The sequence below is a fragment of the Pseudorca crassidens genome, chromosome 10, assembly GCF_039906515.1.
Source record: "Pseudorca crassidens isolate mPseCra1 chromosome 10, mPseCra1.hap1, whole genome shotgun sequence".
NCBI lineage: Eukaryota > Metazoa > Chordata > Mammalia > Artiodactyla > Delphinidae > Pseudorca > Pseudorca crassidens.
In genome coordinates this window covers 21,776,010-21,793,561 of record NC_090305.1, presented here as the reverse complement: position 1 = coordinate 21,793,561, position 17,552 = coordinate 21,776,010, and the positions used below count along the sequence as shown (strand labels likewise).

Sequence of the window (17,552 nt, the reverse complement as noted above, 5' to 3'; positions counted from 1 at the left end):
ACATCTGTTCTAACCATTAAAAAAGAATGCATTTACCATATTGTTCACAATCTCCACTTTGAAGACAGAGATAAATGCCCCCCCCCCACCCTGCCCATGATGCCAGTGCTATTACTCCTTCGAAGATAAGGGTCCCTTCCCAGACACCAAGGTCATGCTGACTCGCTGTGTATGTGCTAATCTATCTCTTTTGAAACCTTGAAGGAATCACCCCTGTCATGTTTGATATTTGTTCTTTGTTCTGACAAGATATGAAACTGTGGTTCGGGCATCCAAAATGGAACCGGGTAACCATTGTGCATGTGGTTTCAGAAATGTTCCTGCGTCACTGAGAACCTGAATTTTCTAAACTGTATCAAACTCCAGGACACTACCAGCTGTTCTCAAAACAATATGTGCTAGCAGCTGCCAGCTGCAACCTTAAGGTCTCAAGGTCTCCCCTTGTAACTATGTAACCCATTTTGGGCCCCAACCAACCCTTGCTTAGCAAGCACCCTTACTTCTTGCCAGCTTCAATCCTAATTTATTTATTTGGCTGTGTCAGGTCTTAGTTGTGGCATGTGGGATCTTTCGTTGTGGTGCATGTGCAGGCTCAGTAGTTGCAGCATGCAGGCTCTCTAGTTGTGGCACGTGGGCTTTGGAGCACGTGGGCTTAGATGCCCTGTGGCATGTGGGATCTTAGTTCCCCGACCAGGGATTGTACCCCTGTCCCCTGCATTGGAAGGCAGATTCTTAAACACTGGACCACCAGGGAAGTTCCCTCCAATCCTAATTCTTGACAATTTGTGTACAAATTGTTTTTTGCCTACCTAAGCCCCCGCCCCCCATTTTGTAGTCTGACAGAACACAATTCAAGTGCTTCTTGAATCCATGTCTCTTGGGTTACAGTCCTCAGTTTGGCTCAAATGAAACTCTTTTCTATTATTATTATAGATTGTTTATTGATTATTGCATTGATGAAAGGGATGTTGTGAGCATTAAGGTGAGTTTTTGTGTAAAGTGCTTAGAACAATGCCTGGCCTATAATAAATTAGGCCTACCCTAAAATGGAAGCCCCGAGATTCCTTTGAACCAGGCAGGATTAGATTTTAAGCCAGAAATGACTGCAAAGTTATTTTGGTGGACCAAGATGTCAGTAAGTCCCCTTTCTACCCAATGGAATACAAGTTTGGTAGAAGTTCATTAAATGGAAGAATACCATGCTGATACCTTCCTGAGTTATTTTGTTTGTTTGTTTTTATAAATTTATTTATTTATTTATTTTTGGCTGTGTTGGGTCTTCATTTCTGTGTGAGGTCTTTCTCCAGTTGCAGCGAGCGGGGGCCACTCTTCATCGCGGTGTGTGGGCCTCTCACTGTCGCGGCCTCTTGTTGAGGAGCACAGGCTCCAGACGCACAGGCTCAGTAGTTGTGGCTCACGGGCCCAGTTGCTCCGCGGCATGTGGGATCCTCCCAGACCAGGGCTCAAACCAGTGTCCCCTGCATCAGCAAGCAGACTCTCAACCACTGCGCCACAAGGGAAGCCCCCTTCCTGAGTTTTTATTCCCTAGTTTTTGTTCCCTCTGCAGTTCAAGGGATAACAAAGAGATAAAACTTAAGAAAATGAGAGATGTCAAGGCTGTTACAAAGGAAAACTACTAGAAAATATTCTTCTCTTGATGAGCTGCCACACTAGGTACAGGGCACTGCCATGAAGCATTGGCAAAATAAGTGAACCTGAATCTAGTTTCTAGATCCTAATGCCTTTGTATAGGTGAGATACAGAAGCAAGTTAAGCAGTTTTCAAACACCTCAGCACATTAGGATCACTGGGGAGCTTTTAAAACATCCTGATACCTTGGCTGAAACTGAAATCAATTAAATCAGAATGTCAGAGGGTGGGACTCAGGCATGAATGACTTTAAATATTTCCTAGGTGATTCCAGTATGCAGCTGAGTTTGAGAATTAATGAGTTAAATGATACTTAAAAGAAGTAATCAACCAAATCCAGAATGTGGGACATTCTATATTCTATAGAACAGAAGATTCAGGTTCTTCAACAAATAAATGGCATCTTTCAAAAGGGCAGGGGAGAAAGGGGAGCTGTCATATATGAAAAGAGACTGAATAGATATACCAACCAAATGCAACGGTAAACCTTATTTGGGCCCTAATCAGACCAAAACAACTGTAAAATGGCATATTTGAGACAACTGGGAAAACTATATCACAATGGCATTAAGGAATCACTACCAAGTTAGTTGCCATAATGATACTATGTTCATGTTAAGAAAAAAGCCCTCATTTGTTAGAAATTCATACTGAAATTTGTACTTGTGGGTGAACTGATATAAGGTCTAGATTTGCTTTGAAATACTCAGAAAGAAACAGAGGAAAAAAGAAAATGGTGCAAAGATGAGAGTTGTTGAAGTTACGTGAGAGGCAGAGGGGGGTTCATTGTAATATTCTCTTTACACTTATATGTTTGAAATTTTCCATAGTAATTTTCTTTTAAATTAAACAAAATCCTACCTTCCTTCCAGAATAATTCCATCCAAAAGGCAGGGCCAAAGGAAGTGGGAGAGGAGGTGGCATCCCAGCCCAGAGTGAGTTCGGAGCCCCAGTGAGTGAGAAGAGTGTTCAGAGGGGTGAAGGAAGGAAGCTACAGCAGGAAAATTTATACTGATATATTACAACTACCTACTCCACAGACCCCATTCAAGTTTCACCAACGTAAGATCTGAGGTCTGAGCCCATGAGAGGAGCAAGACGACATGGGGAAATTGATTACACACAGGAAGGATTAATCAATTAAGTAAATACACAAGATATTGGGAGCCAGATTCCTCATGTCAGAAAAGGAGTTACAAACATGAAAAAGAGAAAGGCCGAAATGTATCCTGTGGTGTTGGATTGGAATTGAAGGTATCAGCGTGAACTCAATTCCCAATATCTACAGTTACTTATAGAAATAAATATAGATGTAGGCATGTAGGTGTATACGTGTATATACAGTATTTGATAAATAGCACTGCAATGTTTTGATATAAATGGAAAAAAAAATTTGGTTGACAAATAAAAAATTACTTTCAGTTGTTTAAAGACTTAAAAGTCAAAAAGGAAAACTTTCACACTTTTAGAAAAAAATTAGAAGCATTTTTTATGCTCTTGAATAAAGCAAGATTTCTTTTAAAATACACAAACTGCACAAAATGTGAAGGAAAAATTTCGTAAATTTGACATCATTAAAATTTAAAACTACATCAAAAGATACTGGAAACAAGTAGAAACTACAAACAGAAGACTGACAGAAGATATTTGCAAGCCATATGATCAACAAGGATCAATATACAGACTATACAGAGAGCACTAACAAATAAACAAGAAAAAAGCCAACAATCAAACAGAATAATTGACAAGAACCATACACAGGCAATTCATAGATGTGGAATCTGGAATGACCAACAAACATAAGCAAAGATCCTTAACCTCATTATTTACTAAGAGAAGATAAATTTTAAGCCATTTCATACCCATACCTCAGCAAAATTTTGCAGAGCTTCAATAATATTTGCTAGTAAGAATGTGAAAATTTTTGAACTCTTGTACACAGCTGATGGGTGTGTAAGCCTGTATGCTCATCTTAAAAAGCAATGTCAGGGGCTTCCCTGGTGGCGCAGTGGTTGAAAGTCCACCTGCCGATGCAGGGGACACGGGTTTGTGACCCAGTCCGGGAAGATCCCATATGCCGCGGAGCGGCTGGGCCCATGAGCCATGGTCGCTGAGCCTGCGCGTCCGGAGCCTGTGCTCCACAACGGGAGAGGCCACAACATTGAGAGGCCCGCGTACAGCCAAAAAAAAAAAAAAAAAAAAAGCAATGTCAGGGACTTCCCTGGTGGTCCAGTGGTTAAGACTCTGTGCTCCCAATGCCGGGGGCATGGGTTAGATCCCTGATCAGGAAACTAAGATCCCACATGGCATGCCAAAAAAACAAAAAAAACTATGTCAGTATATACTGTATAGTAAAGTTGAAAATGATATACACATGGACTTAACAGCTTTAAATTATTTAACCTGTAGGAGTCTTGTACATGAACAATAATGTTAATTGAGTCACTTTTCTGAGCCAGACACTGTTTTAGATATTCAGAATACAACAGTAACAAAAAAACAACAAAGATTTCTGCCCTCATGGAGTTTATATTCCAGTGGGGATTAACAAAAAAATAAACTATGAGAAGAATAAATACATAAATTTTAATAGGACGTCACGAGCACAATGTTTTAAAAAAAGGAATAAAAGAACAAAACAGAATTAGGACAAGACCCTGGTCATTTTTTTACCAGTCTATTCCTCAAGATTGTTTATGTAGCTGGTAATCTTGAAAGATGAGATAACACATCCCAGTGGTCAGTTACCAGGCTTACTTACTGCTTGTTATAAAAGCTGAGGATTTCCTAAATTCAGGCTTCCCTGGATGCAGCATAGGCATGTTGTGTGTAGAGCATCCACCTGAGCCCATCATGTCACCTCCTTGGGACTTGGGGGCAAGGGCAACTGATGTAAATACGATGATCTCATGCTGCTTGCTATCTATGAATAACAAGTGTTAGGCTTGCTATCTATAAGAAATGGGGTGGGAAAAAAAGAAAAAAAGTAAAAAAAAGATCAGGGCCTTATATCCTGGACCCATGCAACAAGACATGTAGGAGCACAAAAGGCCCAAGGAGGACTGTCACGCCTAAGGGTTTTGAGAATTGGAGAAGAATAACAATTACAAGGACTTTTAAATAGTATGGCTATTTGGGGGGTGGGGAGGTGGGCGGGCATCGATGCATTGGAGAAACACAATGAAATTCTGAAGGCAAAATGTGAAAGGCATTGGGCCTCCTTAGAATCATATAAAATCCTTTGTTTCTGGCCCAGGAACTCGTATTTTATGCCAGATTCCATGAAACAATCACAGGCTAAGTTAATTAGCTTGTTACTAGAGTAAAATGAAATCCCAGACCCCTAAAATCTGAGAAAATATGTCCAACAGTCTTTGTCGATGTCCTTTTGCACGTTATTTGTTCTTGGGTCAAAGACTCTGGTTATGCATACACACCTATCTCATGATTTGGAGCATTACTTATGAATTTTCCTTAGACATATATTCCCTTTCAGTATTATAGTGATAAAGCTTTGCATGCATAATGATTTTTTAATAATTCAAATTCCCTCAAGATATATACATATATTGGTATAGGAGGCCAGCACTCACATTTTAACTCTTGCACTGCTTTTACCTCTTGAGGAAGAGTCACCTGCTGCCAGACAAAATTAAAGGTATTATGGCTAATTTGTAGACTCCTTAAAAATATTTCAGTTTATTAACTCCTCCCCATGGTCACTTTTAAAGACCCCCTTGAAACTAAAAGATTCACTTCTCTGCTGAAACACAGAGAAATTTAGGGACTGCTCAAGTTCCCCATCTAATTACTAGCAAAATTAGCACTAGAAGCTTTGTTACCCAGAGCTTCAGTTATCCAGTAAGATTTCTACCCACCTATATTGTTTCTCATGAACAGTACCCCTCACCTACATTATTCATCAGCTGTTGTACAGGTAACAGTGGTGACTCTCCTGGCTTGGGTAGTCCACAGTCCCATGAATAAGACTGGAATTTCAGTCAGACCTAAGGAAACAGATTCAGGAAAGTAAATAACAGAAGTGGAGGAAGTTGGAAAGTGGCAAATGACATCAAGCACTTGGTTAGGTACTGCCACTGTGAAAGGCTACAGCATGAGCTGTGATGAAAGCCAGCCTTTGATGTGATCTCAAAGAGAAGTCTAGTATATTCCTTCTCTCTCCATTTCTCTACCTTGCTCCCAAGGGGATTGGGCAAACCTGGAAACACTGCCTCAGATACCTGCATTTTCTCTACGAGTCAAAGAAAGTTTCCTAAGGGTGAACAGAATGTAGAAGACATCTAGGATTTCCCAAATTGTGGGTTGAGTTCTGAGTTAACTTCTTGCTATATGAGCTTCAGAGAATCTCCTGGTTACAGCCTTCATTTAGCTCATCTGATAGTAATACCTTTCTGTTCAACAATTAGTTCTATACCTTGAAAGTGCCCCCAAAGCATTGGCCTCTGATGCATTGGGTATCATCTTGTTAAATATTCAAGGGTAGGATGACCAGCAACTGGTCCGAGTGTGAGGATGTCATCCAGAATGTGAAGAGGAGGTAGTGACTGTGCTGGAGGATCTGGAGAGAGAACTTGGTGAACCAGGAGAGCAGATGAAAAGGTTGATGTGGGACTCTGTCTGTCTCTGTGTGTGTGTGTGTGTGTGTGTGTGTGTGTGTGTGTGTGTGTGTGTGTGTGTGTGTGTGTGTGTGTGTGTGTGTGTGTATGATACAAAAGTGGGTGAGTCAGGGCTCTTTCTGAATAGGCTCCACCACACCTATTTCTTGTCATTCCACCACCCCTCGAGCAGTGGTTCTTGACTTCATTTAGTTCTCCAACCCTTTTGAAAATATGATGGACATTATGGGTCCTCAGTGTATTAAAATTAATCACTACCATAGTAATGCCCTTTTGAATCTAAATGTTCTTAATTACTCATAGGTCCCAGCTGATCCTCTCGAGAAGGAAAGAAGGAGTTGTTATGTCTCCAAACAGATCAGGAACCCCTGAAATTTCACCTCTGGTCCCATAAGCCACATCCCCTTTAAGAGGCTGGTGAGGGGAAAGGCTGCCTCTGGGGGCTCACCTTTTCTAGAAAGCCTCAGCTGACTTCACAGGGAGGTGAGCCACTCTGCAGAAGTGAGAGTTTCAGGAAGTCAAATGGACAAGTATGAATTTTTGGTTTTTTAACACATGTTTTTTCTGGTTACACACATTTTTTTAAAAATTGATTGAATGCTAAATTTGTAATTACTCCTTAGTTTATAAGGACAGAGAGACCAGAATCACATGGTAAATAAAAGCATCTCCTGAACTGATTCTCTTTAAACTGTAATTTTTAAAAAAGCTTGACTCCATTTTTGATGTTTGATCACTGACAGCTTTCAACCTCTATCTTCCCCTTCCCTTCTGCCCCACATCTGGGCAAGTTTATAAGAAATCCCAGTGCCTCCTCACTTGGCACCTGAAGGAAGTTCAAGCTATGCAAGCCCTTATCTATTTGTGCAATGAGAACTATTTCCTGGACCCATCCCCTAATCACAATAAAAACCAGGGCCACTAACTCTCACTCTCCTTATGCTACTCAAGCCAGTTCTGGACCAGCTTGGGTGCTGCCCTGCTATCTCCAGAGAGTTCCATGATGAGAGTAATAAATTTTTCATACATTCTTGTGTGTGTGCATGGCATCATCTCTAGTAACTGGGAAGCGGGGTCCATACCACCTCTGTAGGATCATCACATTCACAGTTCAAAGATAAGTAACACAGAATGTGAAAGGGCCATATAATCCCCCATCCACCCTAGTTACCATGTTGACAGTTTGTTGCATATTTGCCCTGCACAGTCAAATCTTGACGCATCCATAACCATTCTGTACCATTCTGGATAAGTTCCTATGCCCATCTTCAGTCCTTTTACCGACTGATGTCCACTGTCTGAACTTTTCCTTCCTTTCTTCATCCCACGTACATGTTCTCTGTCTTTCTGGCCCCTGGCACCACAGATTTCATCTTTCTCATGCCCTTCTCATATTATTCCCTCTTCAAATAGTTTTCAGATATACACAAACTTCCTACTCTTGCATTTCATTTGGAAGATTTTCTCCCTTACAACAGGTCCCTTCTTTTCACTGGATTATTGTTTCAGATGGAAAGGTCAGGACTGATAAAGGGATAGCAGTTCCAAAGAAAATACAGTTATATGGGAAGGTATGTAGAACACTGAATGAGAGCATTCACCAGGATCCTAAGTGTGAAAAAAACAATGGACATGAGATTAGATCAGAACATCAGCAGACAACTCCAGACCTAAGCAAAGCGACAGAAGGGAAAAACTCAGGACATTTAATATGGTAGTTTTTAAAGCATCTTATGGATGATGACCCAATGCTCCGATGTCTTGTACTCAGAATACCGATGACTTTTTGTAACGCTGAAGATGTGACGGGAAAGCACTAAGGGAATTTCAGGTGACTAAGCTCAAATGAGGGAATCTGAGAATACCAGTATGAAGCATGACACTGTAAACAGATTGGAATTTGGAGTCAAAAGCCAAGGGTTTAACTAAGAAGACCCGATGTGAGATGTTAACACTAGAGGAAGCTGGGTGAACGGTATATAAGCACTCTATCTTTGCAACTTTGTTATAAGTCTAAAATTATTCCATAATTTAAAGTTACTAAAAATAAAAGTCCAGGGTTTAAGCCTTGGTGCTGAGGCTTGGGTTTTGTGAATCTTCAATTCCTCATCTGTAAAACAGGATAATGATAATACTCATTTCCCTGTGTGGTTGTTGTGAGGACCAACTGTGGTTAAGTAAGTGGAACCCAGCCAGTGCTGGTCACTATCCCAGGGGAGCATCACGCAGGTGTCAGAGGGAAGCAGTAGGCACAAAAGGTATTTACTATGCAGGTACTGGGGAACGGGGGACACCAAAGACCCATTTACTGTAAAACATCAGCAGAGCTCTACGGGATCTTTAGGGGTTAAACACAGATACAGATCTTTCTGGCATGTTGGCTATAGCAGTGCCATTTATTACATTATTAGAAAAGTTTAGCAGCCATCTCAAAAAGAATAAATAAGAGAGATGGGGGTAGTAAGAACAGGAAAGTGCAAAGGAACCAAAGGGAAAGTAGCAGCTTCAAAAACCCAAACCTCCCTCTTTGAATGTCCCCAGACCAAAATACACTTAGTGGAGACAGGAAGAAAGGCGTTTTCTAGTCTCAACCTACCCCGCACGACTTGGCCAGTGATCTGGAAAACTTGCACACAGCTTGGATTAGACCAGCTCTGCCACCACGTGGATCTTCTGATGGCGGATGAGGTTGCAGTGGCGATTAAAGCTTTTCCCACATTTGTTGCAATGGTGAGGTCGCTCCCCTGTGTGGCTTCTCTGATGCTCGATGAGAAATGAACGCCGACCGTAGCTCTTGTTGCACTGGCTGCACTGATAGGGCTTTTCTCCCTTGTGGATTCTCTGATGCTGGATGAGACCGGCACTCTGACTGAAGGCCTTCCCACACTCCTTACAGTGGTACCGTTTCTGAATATTGTGGATTCCTCGGTGATTAAAAAGACCCGAACTCCGACTGAAGGTTTTCCCACACTCATTACATTCGTAGGGTCTTTCTCCAGTGTGAACTCTTTGATGTCGAACAAGACCTGAGCTCTGAGCAAAGCTCTTCCCACATTCTTCACATCTGTGTGGTCCGGTTCCTAAGGGGTTTCCCCAGTGCCTCTCTACCCCACCCTTGCAGTCACCAACTTCTCTGTGTCGCGGATCCTGCTGTGATATCTCCCAGGTCTGTCCGTAAGACATTTTCCCATGTGGTTCCACTCTCTTAGGACAGTCTTTCCTTAGCACCAACTCTCTGTTCTCAGTCTTGGTCATTCCATCTGAAACAAAAAAGACCAGGTAAATGTCACTTGTCCCCTGAGCCTAGTGACAGGAGGGTCACTATGTGCACAGAAATGCAAGGTGCTTCTATTCTGATGTCACTCTACGTCATAGAGTAGGCAGGAGGTTAGAAGCAGAAGGGCCAGTGTGTTAACACCTTCTTCTAGGTAATGAGGGAGGTTTGCCCTCTTTGGAGAAATGCAGCTTGATCCACCCCAACATGGATGGGGCCTGGAGAGAATTTTTTTTATACTTCTTCACGGGAAGAGAAGGGTCAGGATCAGAGTGGCTTCTTTGGAGTCTTCCCTGAGAACTCCCTCCCCTCTGTGAGGCAGGGAGCCTCCAAGTGACCCTTTCCAAGGAAACTGACCTTATGTATACATTCATTCAGTCAGTCATTTATGGAACAAGCACTGAGCTTCTCCTATTCTAGGTGCTTCAGGCAGTACTTTATGTTTCTAATCCATAACCATCCCAGGTGCATCCCCAGCACAAAGCCTTTGCTCTAGCGCCTCTCTCTTTCTGGAAAGCTCGGACCTCAGATAACAGCAACCCTCACTCTCTCACTTCCTTCAAGTCTTTGCTCAATTCTCACCCTAATTCTTCTATTTAAAACTACAATCTGTGTGCCCCATCCATAGCAGTCATAACCCCCTTAGGCAGTTCTATTTGTGCTTCATTCCATAACACCACCTCCTAACATATCATCTCCTTATTTATATGCTTATTGTCTGTCTCCCCCTTGCTACAATCTCATCTCCGCGGAAACAGGATCTTTCTGGTTTATTCCCTGAGAAGCAAGCTTGGCACATAGTGGCTGATCAATTAATATTTGCTGAATGAATAAAAGAGAAAGGACTGAAATCAGTGCTACTACTATGGCCTCAATTGACTGGCCCAGGGACCAGCACTGAGGCAAAGGCTGCCTGTAGGACTGGTTCATGTTGGACAGTGTCCAACCAACCCAATTAGACCCTCTCTGCTTGGAAGAGTTGAAGGTGAGAATGGAGACAAACAGACCCAAACTGTCTAAACACTAGAGAGCAGCTGCTGTGGAATTCTTAGGGTTCCCAAGGTGTGATTCCCACCTTGCAACCCAGAAAAGCCCAAGGAAAATTGCCCCCAACCCCCTCCTTTAACCAACATCTGGCTTTTTCTCCCATATCTAACTGCACTGTCCCTCACACACCTGGATAGGTACCTCTTAGGACTCCTGTGGGGTGAGACCATGGTTCTTCTCCTCCTTTTAGCTGGGAGATGACAACAGGTTTGCAAAACAGAAATGTGCCTGCAGAGAAGAAATGGGCCACAAGTGAGATCAGTACTGCTGCCCAAACTTCACATTTATATCTGAAATGCACAAAGGAACTGGGTAGAATATAAAAACGAAGACATTTCTCACCTTTTAATAATTATCATTTATACAGCCTTCCATGACTTACAAAGCACTTTCACATACATTATCAAACTAATTCACCACAAACCCCCTGATGCTATTATCCCACTTCTTTAAAGAACTAGGAAAAAAAAAAGAACTAGGAAAAAAATAAAAGGCAGACAGACATATAGCTAGACAGACTCTATATTTAGAAAAAAGTCTGGAAAATGTACAGCAATTTGACGAGAGTGGTTACTCCTGGGGAGTTGGACTTAGAGGAGAACTTTTACTTTTTACTATGTAAACTTATGCATTATTTGTATTTTCTTTTACTATCACTAAGAATTCTAAACGAAATTCAAACTCGGTGATATAAAGTAACTTTAAATGTTGCTTGGCTAAAAAACCAAACAGCTGGAACTTCGATTTGGTCCTTTTAATCCCAAACACTATGTTGCTTTACAAAATAAGCTTGTCCTAAATGTATAACACACACCTGCATTGATAGTCCTATAGGGAGAATTCTCTGATCTGTAGATGCCCTCTGGATACTCTCCTGTAGCCACTGTAGATGCTTAATAAATATTTGTTGAATGAATGAATGACTAGATGGATGGATGGGGGAACAGACTTACTCAGATGTACCCTGGAGGAAGGGTTCTCAGCAGGGTTCTAGGTGCAGTTTGGAAAGTAGAAGAAAGGAGAAAATAAATGGAAAATGAAAAATCCAAGTTCATGGGGAGAGGAGGAAGAAAGTAGCAAAGAAACTGACTGGAAAGATGCTCATAAAGGGGGAAAATGAAACCAGAAAGAATTTTAATAAGATGAAGTCATGGGAGTCAGAGGAAGGTCTGCAGTGTGCACAGAGTTTACTCATCAAATATAATTTTAATTTAAATCAAGAGATGTGTTCCAAAATCCAAGATAACTGTATGATTGGTAGGATAAATGAAATGAATAGAAGCAGGAGGCAGAGCAGCAAGAAAAGCTGTGACTTGGATACATATGGAGTAATGTGAAAATGAAAACAGGAAACCTCTGCTGTAGATGGGTTACCAGAAGGGTAACAAGAAGTCAGAAAGAGGCTGTGATGTTATGTGTGGGAAATTAGACAGAATTTGGAGCCAAATTCTGCAGGGAGAGCTAGAATGGGAAGGCAGCTGACTCAGCCCCAAGTGCCCACTACTATACCCACTGGTGCCCGGTACTGACACCACTAAGGAGATTGCATACAAGGAAATGGCAAAGTCTATTCCACTGGATTTTCTCATCCAGTTTGCCACCTACTAAGCATATCTCATATCTTCTGACTGCAAATGTAAACCCAAATTGACAAGGGTGGCACTGGTAGTTTCTGATAAGAACAGTTACTCTATATTAAGCATAATGCGTGCCAAGTGTTTTTCACAAATTGTTTGTATTCAACGCTCACAACAACCTTCTGAGGTACATTTTTGTTATAGACTGAACTGTGTTATCCCCACTGCGAATTCGTATGTTGAAGCCCTGTTTTTGTTTATTTATTTGTTTAATTTTGGTTGCATTGGGTGTTCGATGCTGCACCCGGGTTTCTCTAGTTGCGGCAAGCGGGGGCTACTCTTCGTTGCGGTGCGCGGGCTTCTCATTGCAGTGGCTTCTCTTGTTGCGGAGCACGGGCTCTAGGAGCGTGGGCTCAGTAGTTGTGGCTCACGGGCTCTAGAGTGCAGGCTCAGTAGTTGTGGCACACGGGCTTAGTTGCTCCGCGGCATGTGGGATCTTCCCAGACCAGGGCTCGAACCCGTGTCTCCTGCACTGGCAGGCGGATTCTTAACCACTGCACCACCAGGGAAGCCCTGAAGCCCTGTTTTTGGAGATAAGGTCTTTAGGGAGATAATTAAGGTAATTAAAGGTGGGGCCATAATCCAATAGGACTGATGTTCTTAGAAGAAGAGGAAGAACTACCAGAGCGCTCTCTGACTCTGTCTTTCTCTCTCTCTCTCCACAGGCACATGCAGAGAGGAATGCCCATGTGAGGACACAGCAAGAAGGCCGCTCTCTACAATCCAGGAAGACAGGTCTCACCAGAAACCAACTCTGATGGCACTCTGATCTTCAATTTCTAGCCTCCAGAACTATGAGAAAAAAAACTTCTGTTGTTTAAGCCACCCAGTCTGTGATATTCTGTTACAGCAGCCTGAGCAGACTAAGACAATACTATTATTAACCCCATTTTGCAGATGAAGAAACCTTGATCAATCGGTTAAGTAACCTGCCCAGGTACAAGCAGCTTCCAAGAGGCAAAGCCATGATATGAACCTGTCTGTCAAACCTTGAAGCCCATTCTCTAAAGTTGTGCTCCACAGTGATTCCTAAAAGTCTTCCTAATGTACCATGTGCCAGCAGACAAGAGAGCTTCCAGGATGGTACCCAGGGGAAGACTGCATGCAGAGGATCGGGACAAAGACAAGCACACTAGGCACTCGGAAGCACTGAACATTGCTGGTAAAGCGTCTTCTGACCCCCTGGTTTCCCAGCTCTGTTTTTTTGTTGGTTTGTACTTGACCAGGTGGGATATGTTCAACACCAGATAAATCCTGTCCCTCACCTGTCTTTCCGATACGGTGGGGCTCCTGAGCAGGGTCACATGTGAGCTGGGGCTCCTTAGGCTGGGACTGAAGGCCCAGTGACATCTGCTCTCCTAGAGACACTGTCTCTTTAGAGAGGACTTCTCGTCGGTGTCTGTAGGCTACCATCTAGAAATAAAGAGACAAGATGTGACTTCTGAAGAAATTAATTGTCTAAAGAAACATTTCCCAGAGAGAAGCAGAAAGCTGAGTCTCATTTAATCAGCAAAGTCAAGAGGATACAAAGCAGAGGACACAAAGGTCCTCGGTGACCTACATATACTCTTTCCCTGGCGAATCTCCCTTCCTACCTCATGTTGTGGTTCATCGAGCTCTCTCTCCAGATCCTCCAGCAGAATCACTGCCTCTTCCCCACTCTCTGGACAGTGCTCCTGCACCCAGCCTTGCACCTCCTTGGGCAGGATACACAGGAACTGCTCCAGCACCAGCAGGTCCAGAATCTGCTCCTTCGTGCTCACATGCGGCCTCAACCACTGGTAGCAAAGATCCCGGAGTCGGGTGAGAGCCTCCCTTGGTCCAGGGGTCTCCTGGTAGCAGAGCTGTCGAAAGCGCCTTCGGAAGATCTCCCTTGCCAGTGGATTATTGCGTTTCAGTCCGGATTCCTGCATTTGGAGGTGACTTTCTGCCTCTGCTTTCACTGTCAGTTCTTCCCAAACATCACGCGCTTGAACATCCAGGGATATAACCTCCTTGGAGTCTGTATTCATTTTGATCTCGAACAGCTTAAAAGGCACCCTCTAGCTGGAGCTATGTTTTAGAAACACCTTTGGAAGTTCCCTCCTAAGCAGTAAAAATCACTGTTTAGGTAGAAAAATGGCAATAGTTAATGACAAAAAACTGATAATATAAGCAACTGTCATACACCTAAAGCTCTTCACTGAAAGTAAAGTGACTTGGTAACCAAAGATGAGAATAGTGGAAAATATAAGGTCATAATGTACAAAAAGCATAGGTTTTCAAGTTACCCAGACCTAGGTTTTATTCCAGTTCTAACTTTTACTAATTGTTTGACCTTGTGCCAATTTCTTATCTTGTTTCAATCTCACTTTTTTAATGTGAAAAAGAAATAGCAATAATACCATACGGAGTTCATGGAGGAATTAAGGGCCATACAGATCACTCAGAATGGTTAAAAAGTTCAGACTCACTGTATAAAAATCAAATTAGAGAAAGAATAAATGGAAATATTGCTCTTGCCTTTAAAAATAATTTTTTAAAATTTATTTATTTGGCTGCGCCGGGTCTTATTTGCGGCACGGGGGATCATTTAGTTAGGGGGGGCGGGATCTAGTTCCCTGACCAGGGATAGAACCCGGGCTCCTGGCATTGGGAGCGCAGCGTCTTACCCACTGTACCACCAGGGAAGTCCCTGTTGTTCTTGTCTTTGACTAAATGAACTAACTTTTATTGAAATCTTTACTTGAGTTTTTTAAATTAATCTTCAAAACAACCATTAAGTCTGGTTTCATTTTTACTAAATTTACAGAAAGGAAAGCTTAGGTCGACTGCAAGTCCTGTAAGCTTTCCACACTGCTCTGCTGCTTCCTAAGAGTAACAGCCAACACTGTACAACAGTCTACAACATGCTTTCAGATACAAGACCACATTTAATCCTCACAATTACCCTCTGAGGTTTGATTACAATCACTATTTCACTAGATAAGAAATGGGAGCCAGGGGAAGTTAAGTAAGTTTCTTAAGGTCAAATTCTTTGTGCGGACAGTTCTAAGAATCCACAGAAGCCCAAGAGAAAAGTGTGCTCATATCCAGGCAGTGCCTGAGACCCAGGAGGTCTGAGTGTCTCCAAAATGTCAGGAGTGCAGACCAGAAGCTGAATTCCAGCTTGACAGGCCCTGTGGCAGACAGCTAGGGAATCGGAATCCGGGGCTTAGGGGTGGGAGGGGAAGAGCAGGGAGCCCTGATTATGTACTTTTAATTTCTAGGCTCCCCAGGGATTTGTACGCACTCCAAGGTTTGAGAATCAATGAACTAAGGGAAAGGGAATCGGAAAATGTCACATTCTGCACTTGACAAGCAGTCATTCAACGCCCCTTCATCTGCTTTTAGAACCAAAGAGTGAGAGTGTATAGACACTGGCTCTCCAAGAGGAAGGCTGCAAAAAGTCTTTACAAATTTGTCCTTAACTTCCTTGTCCCCGAGGATATTTCCCCAGACTCCAGGCGTTTCCTGCCCTGAGTCCTAATCCTGCTGCCGTTATTCACCGCAGTGAACCTCCCCGAGACCTCTCCCGCGTAACGTCCCCCCAGCCCGGGTGACGGATCGGCTCCAGGATCGCGGGGCACGACCCAGTGGCCCGGGGCCGAAGCTCACTTTCCACACCCCTTTCTCAGCCACACCCACCCAACCCCGGTTCCCGGGCCGACTCACCGGACCTGGAAAAGGTGAGGAGGTTGGGGGCTCCCGCCCCGACGCTGGGAGGACCGCGCCGGGAACAATGGCCCTGCGGGAAAGACGCCAGCCCGCCGCGGGGCCCACCGCGCACGGGCACTTCCGGCCGGTCTAGGATTCAGTGTCTCGTTTCCTACCTCCTACGCGTGCCTCACCTGGAACCAGCCGCCAATTTCCTGGGCGTCCGGTTCGATTTCAACTGTGAATCACATAATCAGAATTCGTTACGTGTGTGGACCTCAGATAGGTTTTAAACTGAAAACACAGATGAAGCACAAAACGTTAATTATTGAAAATGCTTATTTTTAACACATTTAAAAAATTAATACATTACCTATGACTTTTTAAAAGGCTCGGACAATGCCAAAATTAATAAAGTAAAAGGTGAAATCCCATCCTGTCCCTCCTAAGCCTCAGTTCCCTGAGATAACCGCTGTCACCGTTAGCTTGGAATTTGCATGTATAATTCTCATCTCTGTCTCTCTCTCACACACGTTAGATAGATAGATGGATAGACAGGCATTGAGCTATTTTACATTTAGCTTTTCCCCCATCACTTATTTTAACGTTTTCACGTCATGTATCCCAGACATCTTTATCAGTCAGGCAGGTCTAACTCATTTAGTGGCTGCATAATAATAGTACATCAAGTACATGCCTGGCAATTTATTTGACCAGGCCCTTACATATTGATAGAGGTCTTCTTTCCTTCCTACTTTTCTTCCCTCCTTCCTTCCTTTTTTTTGTTTGTTTGGTTTGGTTTTGGTTTTATATGTTTGTTTGTTTGCTACAAAGTTGTCTGGATTCTTAGTAGTAATATAAAATCAGTCCAAAACCTATTAAATTACCTTTATTAGTACCAAAGAGCATAATTATAAGTACTGTTTGTCATTCATTAATTTTATTATGCCAAAAAGAATGGTGGTAATTCATAGATTATGTTTTGCTTTGTTTTAATGGAACCTCGTTGTTTATTTATTTTATCACAGTAATAAAAAAGCATCTTGTATGTTAATGGAGGTTCCATGATGCTTTTTTTTTTTTTTTTTTTTGCGGTATGCGGGCCTCTCATTGTTGTGGCCTCTCCCGTTGCGGAGCATAGGCTCCGGACGCGCAGGCTCAGCGGCCATGGCTCATGGGCCCAGCCGTTCCGCGGCATGTGGGATCTTCCCAGACCGGGGCACGAGCCCGTCTCCCCTGCATCTGCAGGCAGACCCTCAACCACTGCGCCACCAGGGAAGCCCCCATGATGCATTTTAACTCCAAAACTGTAGCTGTGTAAATTTCTTTAGTTGTTTTACACAACCTAGCCATCTGAGGTCATTAAATAAGCTCAAGCTTCATCCTTTACTTTAGCTTCTTCCAAATATCCAGTAACTGTGTATTAAGAGCACCAGCATGAAGAAAACTTGCCCCCAATCCTGATCACTTTCTCCAGCATACCTCACTTGCAAAGCCCTCAGTACAACTTTCCTAAAAACTATAAAATGGGAGTAAATGCTCAACTTCTCTTGGGCTTTAAATGTGTTATTCTCTTCCATTTTTGATGCCTATCTGTGACAAGTAAACACAGTTTTCATGCTCTCAAATGTC

The 17,552-nt window shown here is 42.9% G+C and overlaps 1 protein-coding gene across 2 annotated transcripts; it reads right to left on the bottom strand.

Moving 5' to 3' along the window:
- Positions 1 to 4,217: 4,217 nt before the first annotated feature.
- ZSCAN9 (zinc finger and SCAN domain containing 9) lies at positions 4,218 to 16,048 on the bottom strand. 2 transcript variants are annotated; one of them, XM_067752280.1, is made up of 6 exons: positions 15,939 to 16,048; positions 13,841 to 14,347; positions 13,511 to 13,658; positions 10,738 to 10,836; positions 8,884 to 9,547; positions 4,218 to 5,657 (listed from the first exon to the last, which is right to left on the bottom strand). In XM_067752280.1, the coding sequence occupies exons 2-5, from the start codon at positions 14,255 to 14,257 to the stop codon at positions 8,931 to 8,933; spliced, it is 1,281 nt and encodes a 426-aa protein (XP_067608381.1). In that variant the 5' UTR covers positions 14,258 to 14,347; positions 15,939 to 16,048; the 3' UTR covers positions 4,218 to 5,657; positions 8,884 to 8,930. The 2 variants fall into 2 exon arrangements, with proteins under 2 accessions (XP_067608381.1, XP_067608382.1); XM_067752281.1 differs by lacking the exon at positions 4,218 to 5,657 and having other exon boundaries at positions 8,792 to 9,547; positions 10,750 to 10,836.
- Between the last annotated feature and the right edge of the window lie 1,504 nt (positions 16,049 to 17,552).

Bases quoted from the DNA above. Each gene is read 5' to 3' on its own strand.
- ZSCAN9 (XM_067752280.1), bottom strand. From the start codon at position 14,257: ATGAATACAGACTCCAAGGAGGTTATATCCCTGGATGTTCAAGCGCGT. The intron at 13,659-13,840 runs GTAGGAAGGGAG...CTTTATTTCTAG, and splicing joins TCGATGAACCACAACATGAG to ATGGTAGCCTACAGACACCG. The intron at 9,548-10,737 runs GTGTGTGAGGGA...TTTTTGTTTCAG, and splicing joins CCTAAGAGGTACCTATCCAG to ATGGAATGACCAAGACTGAG.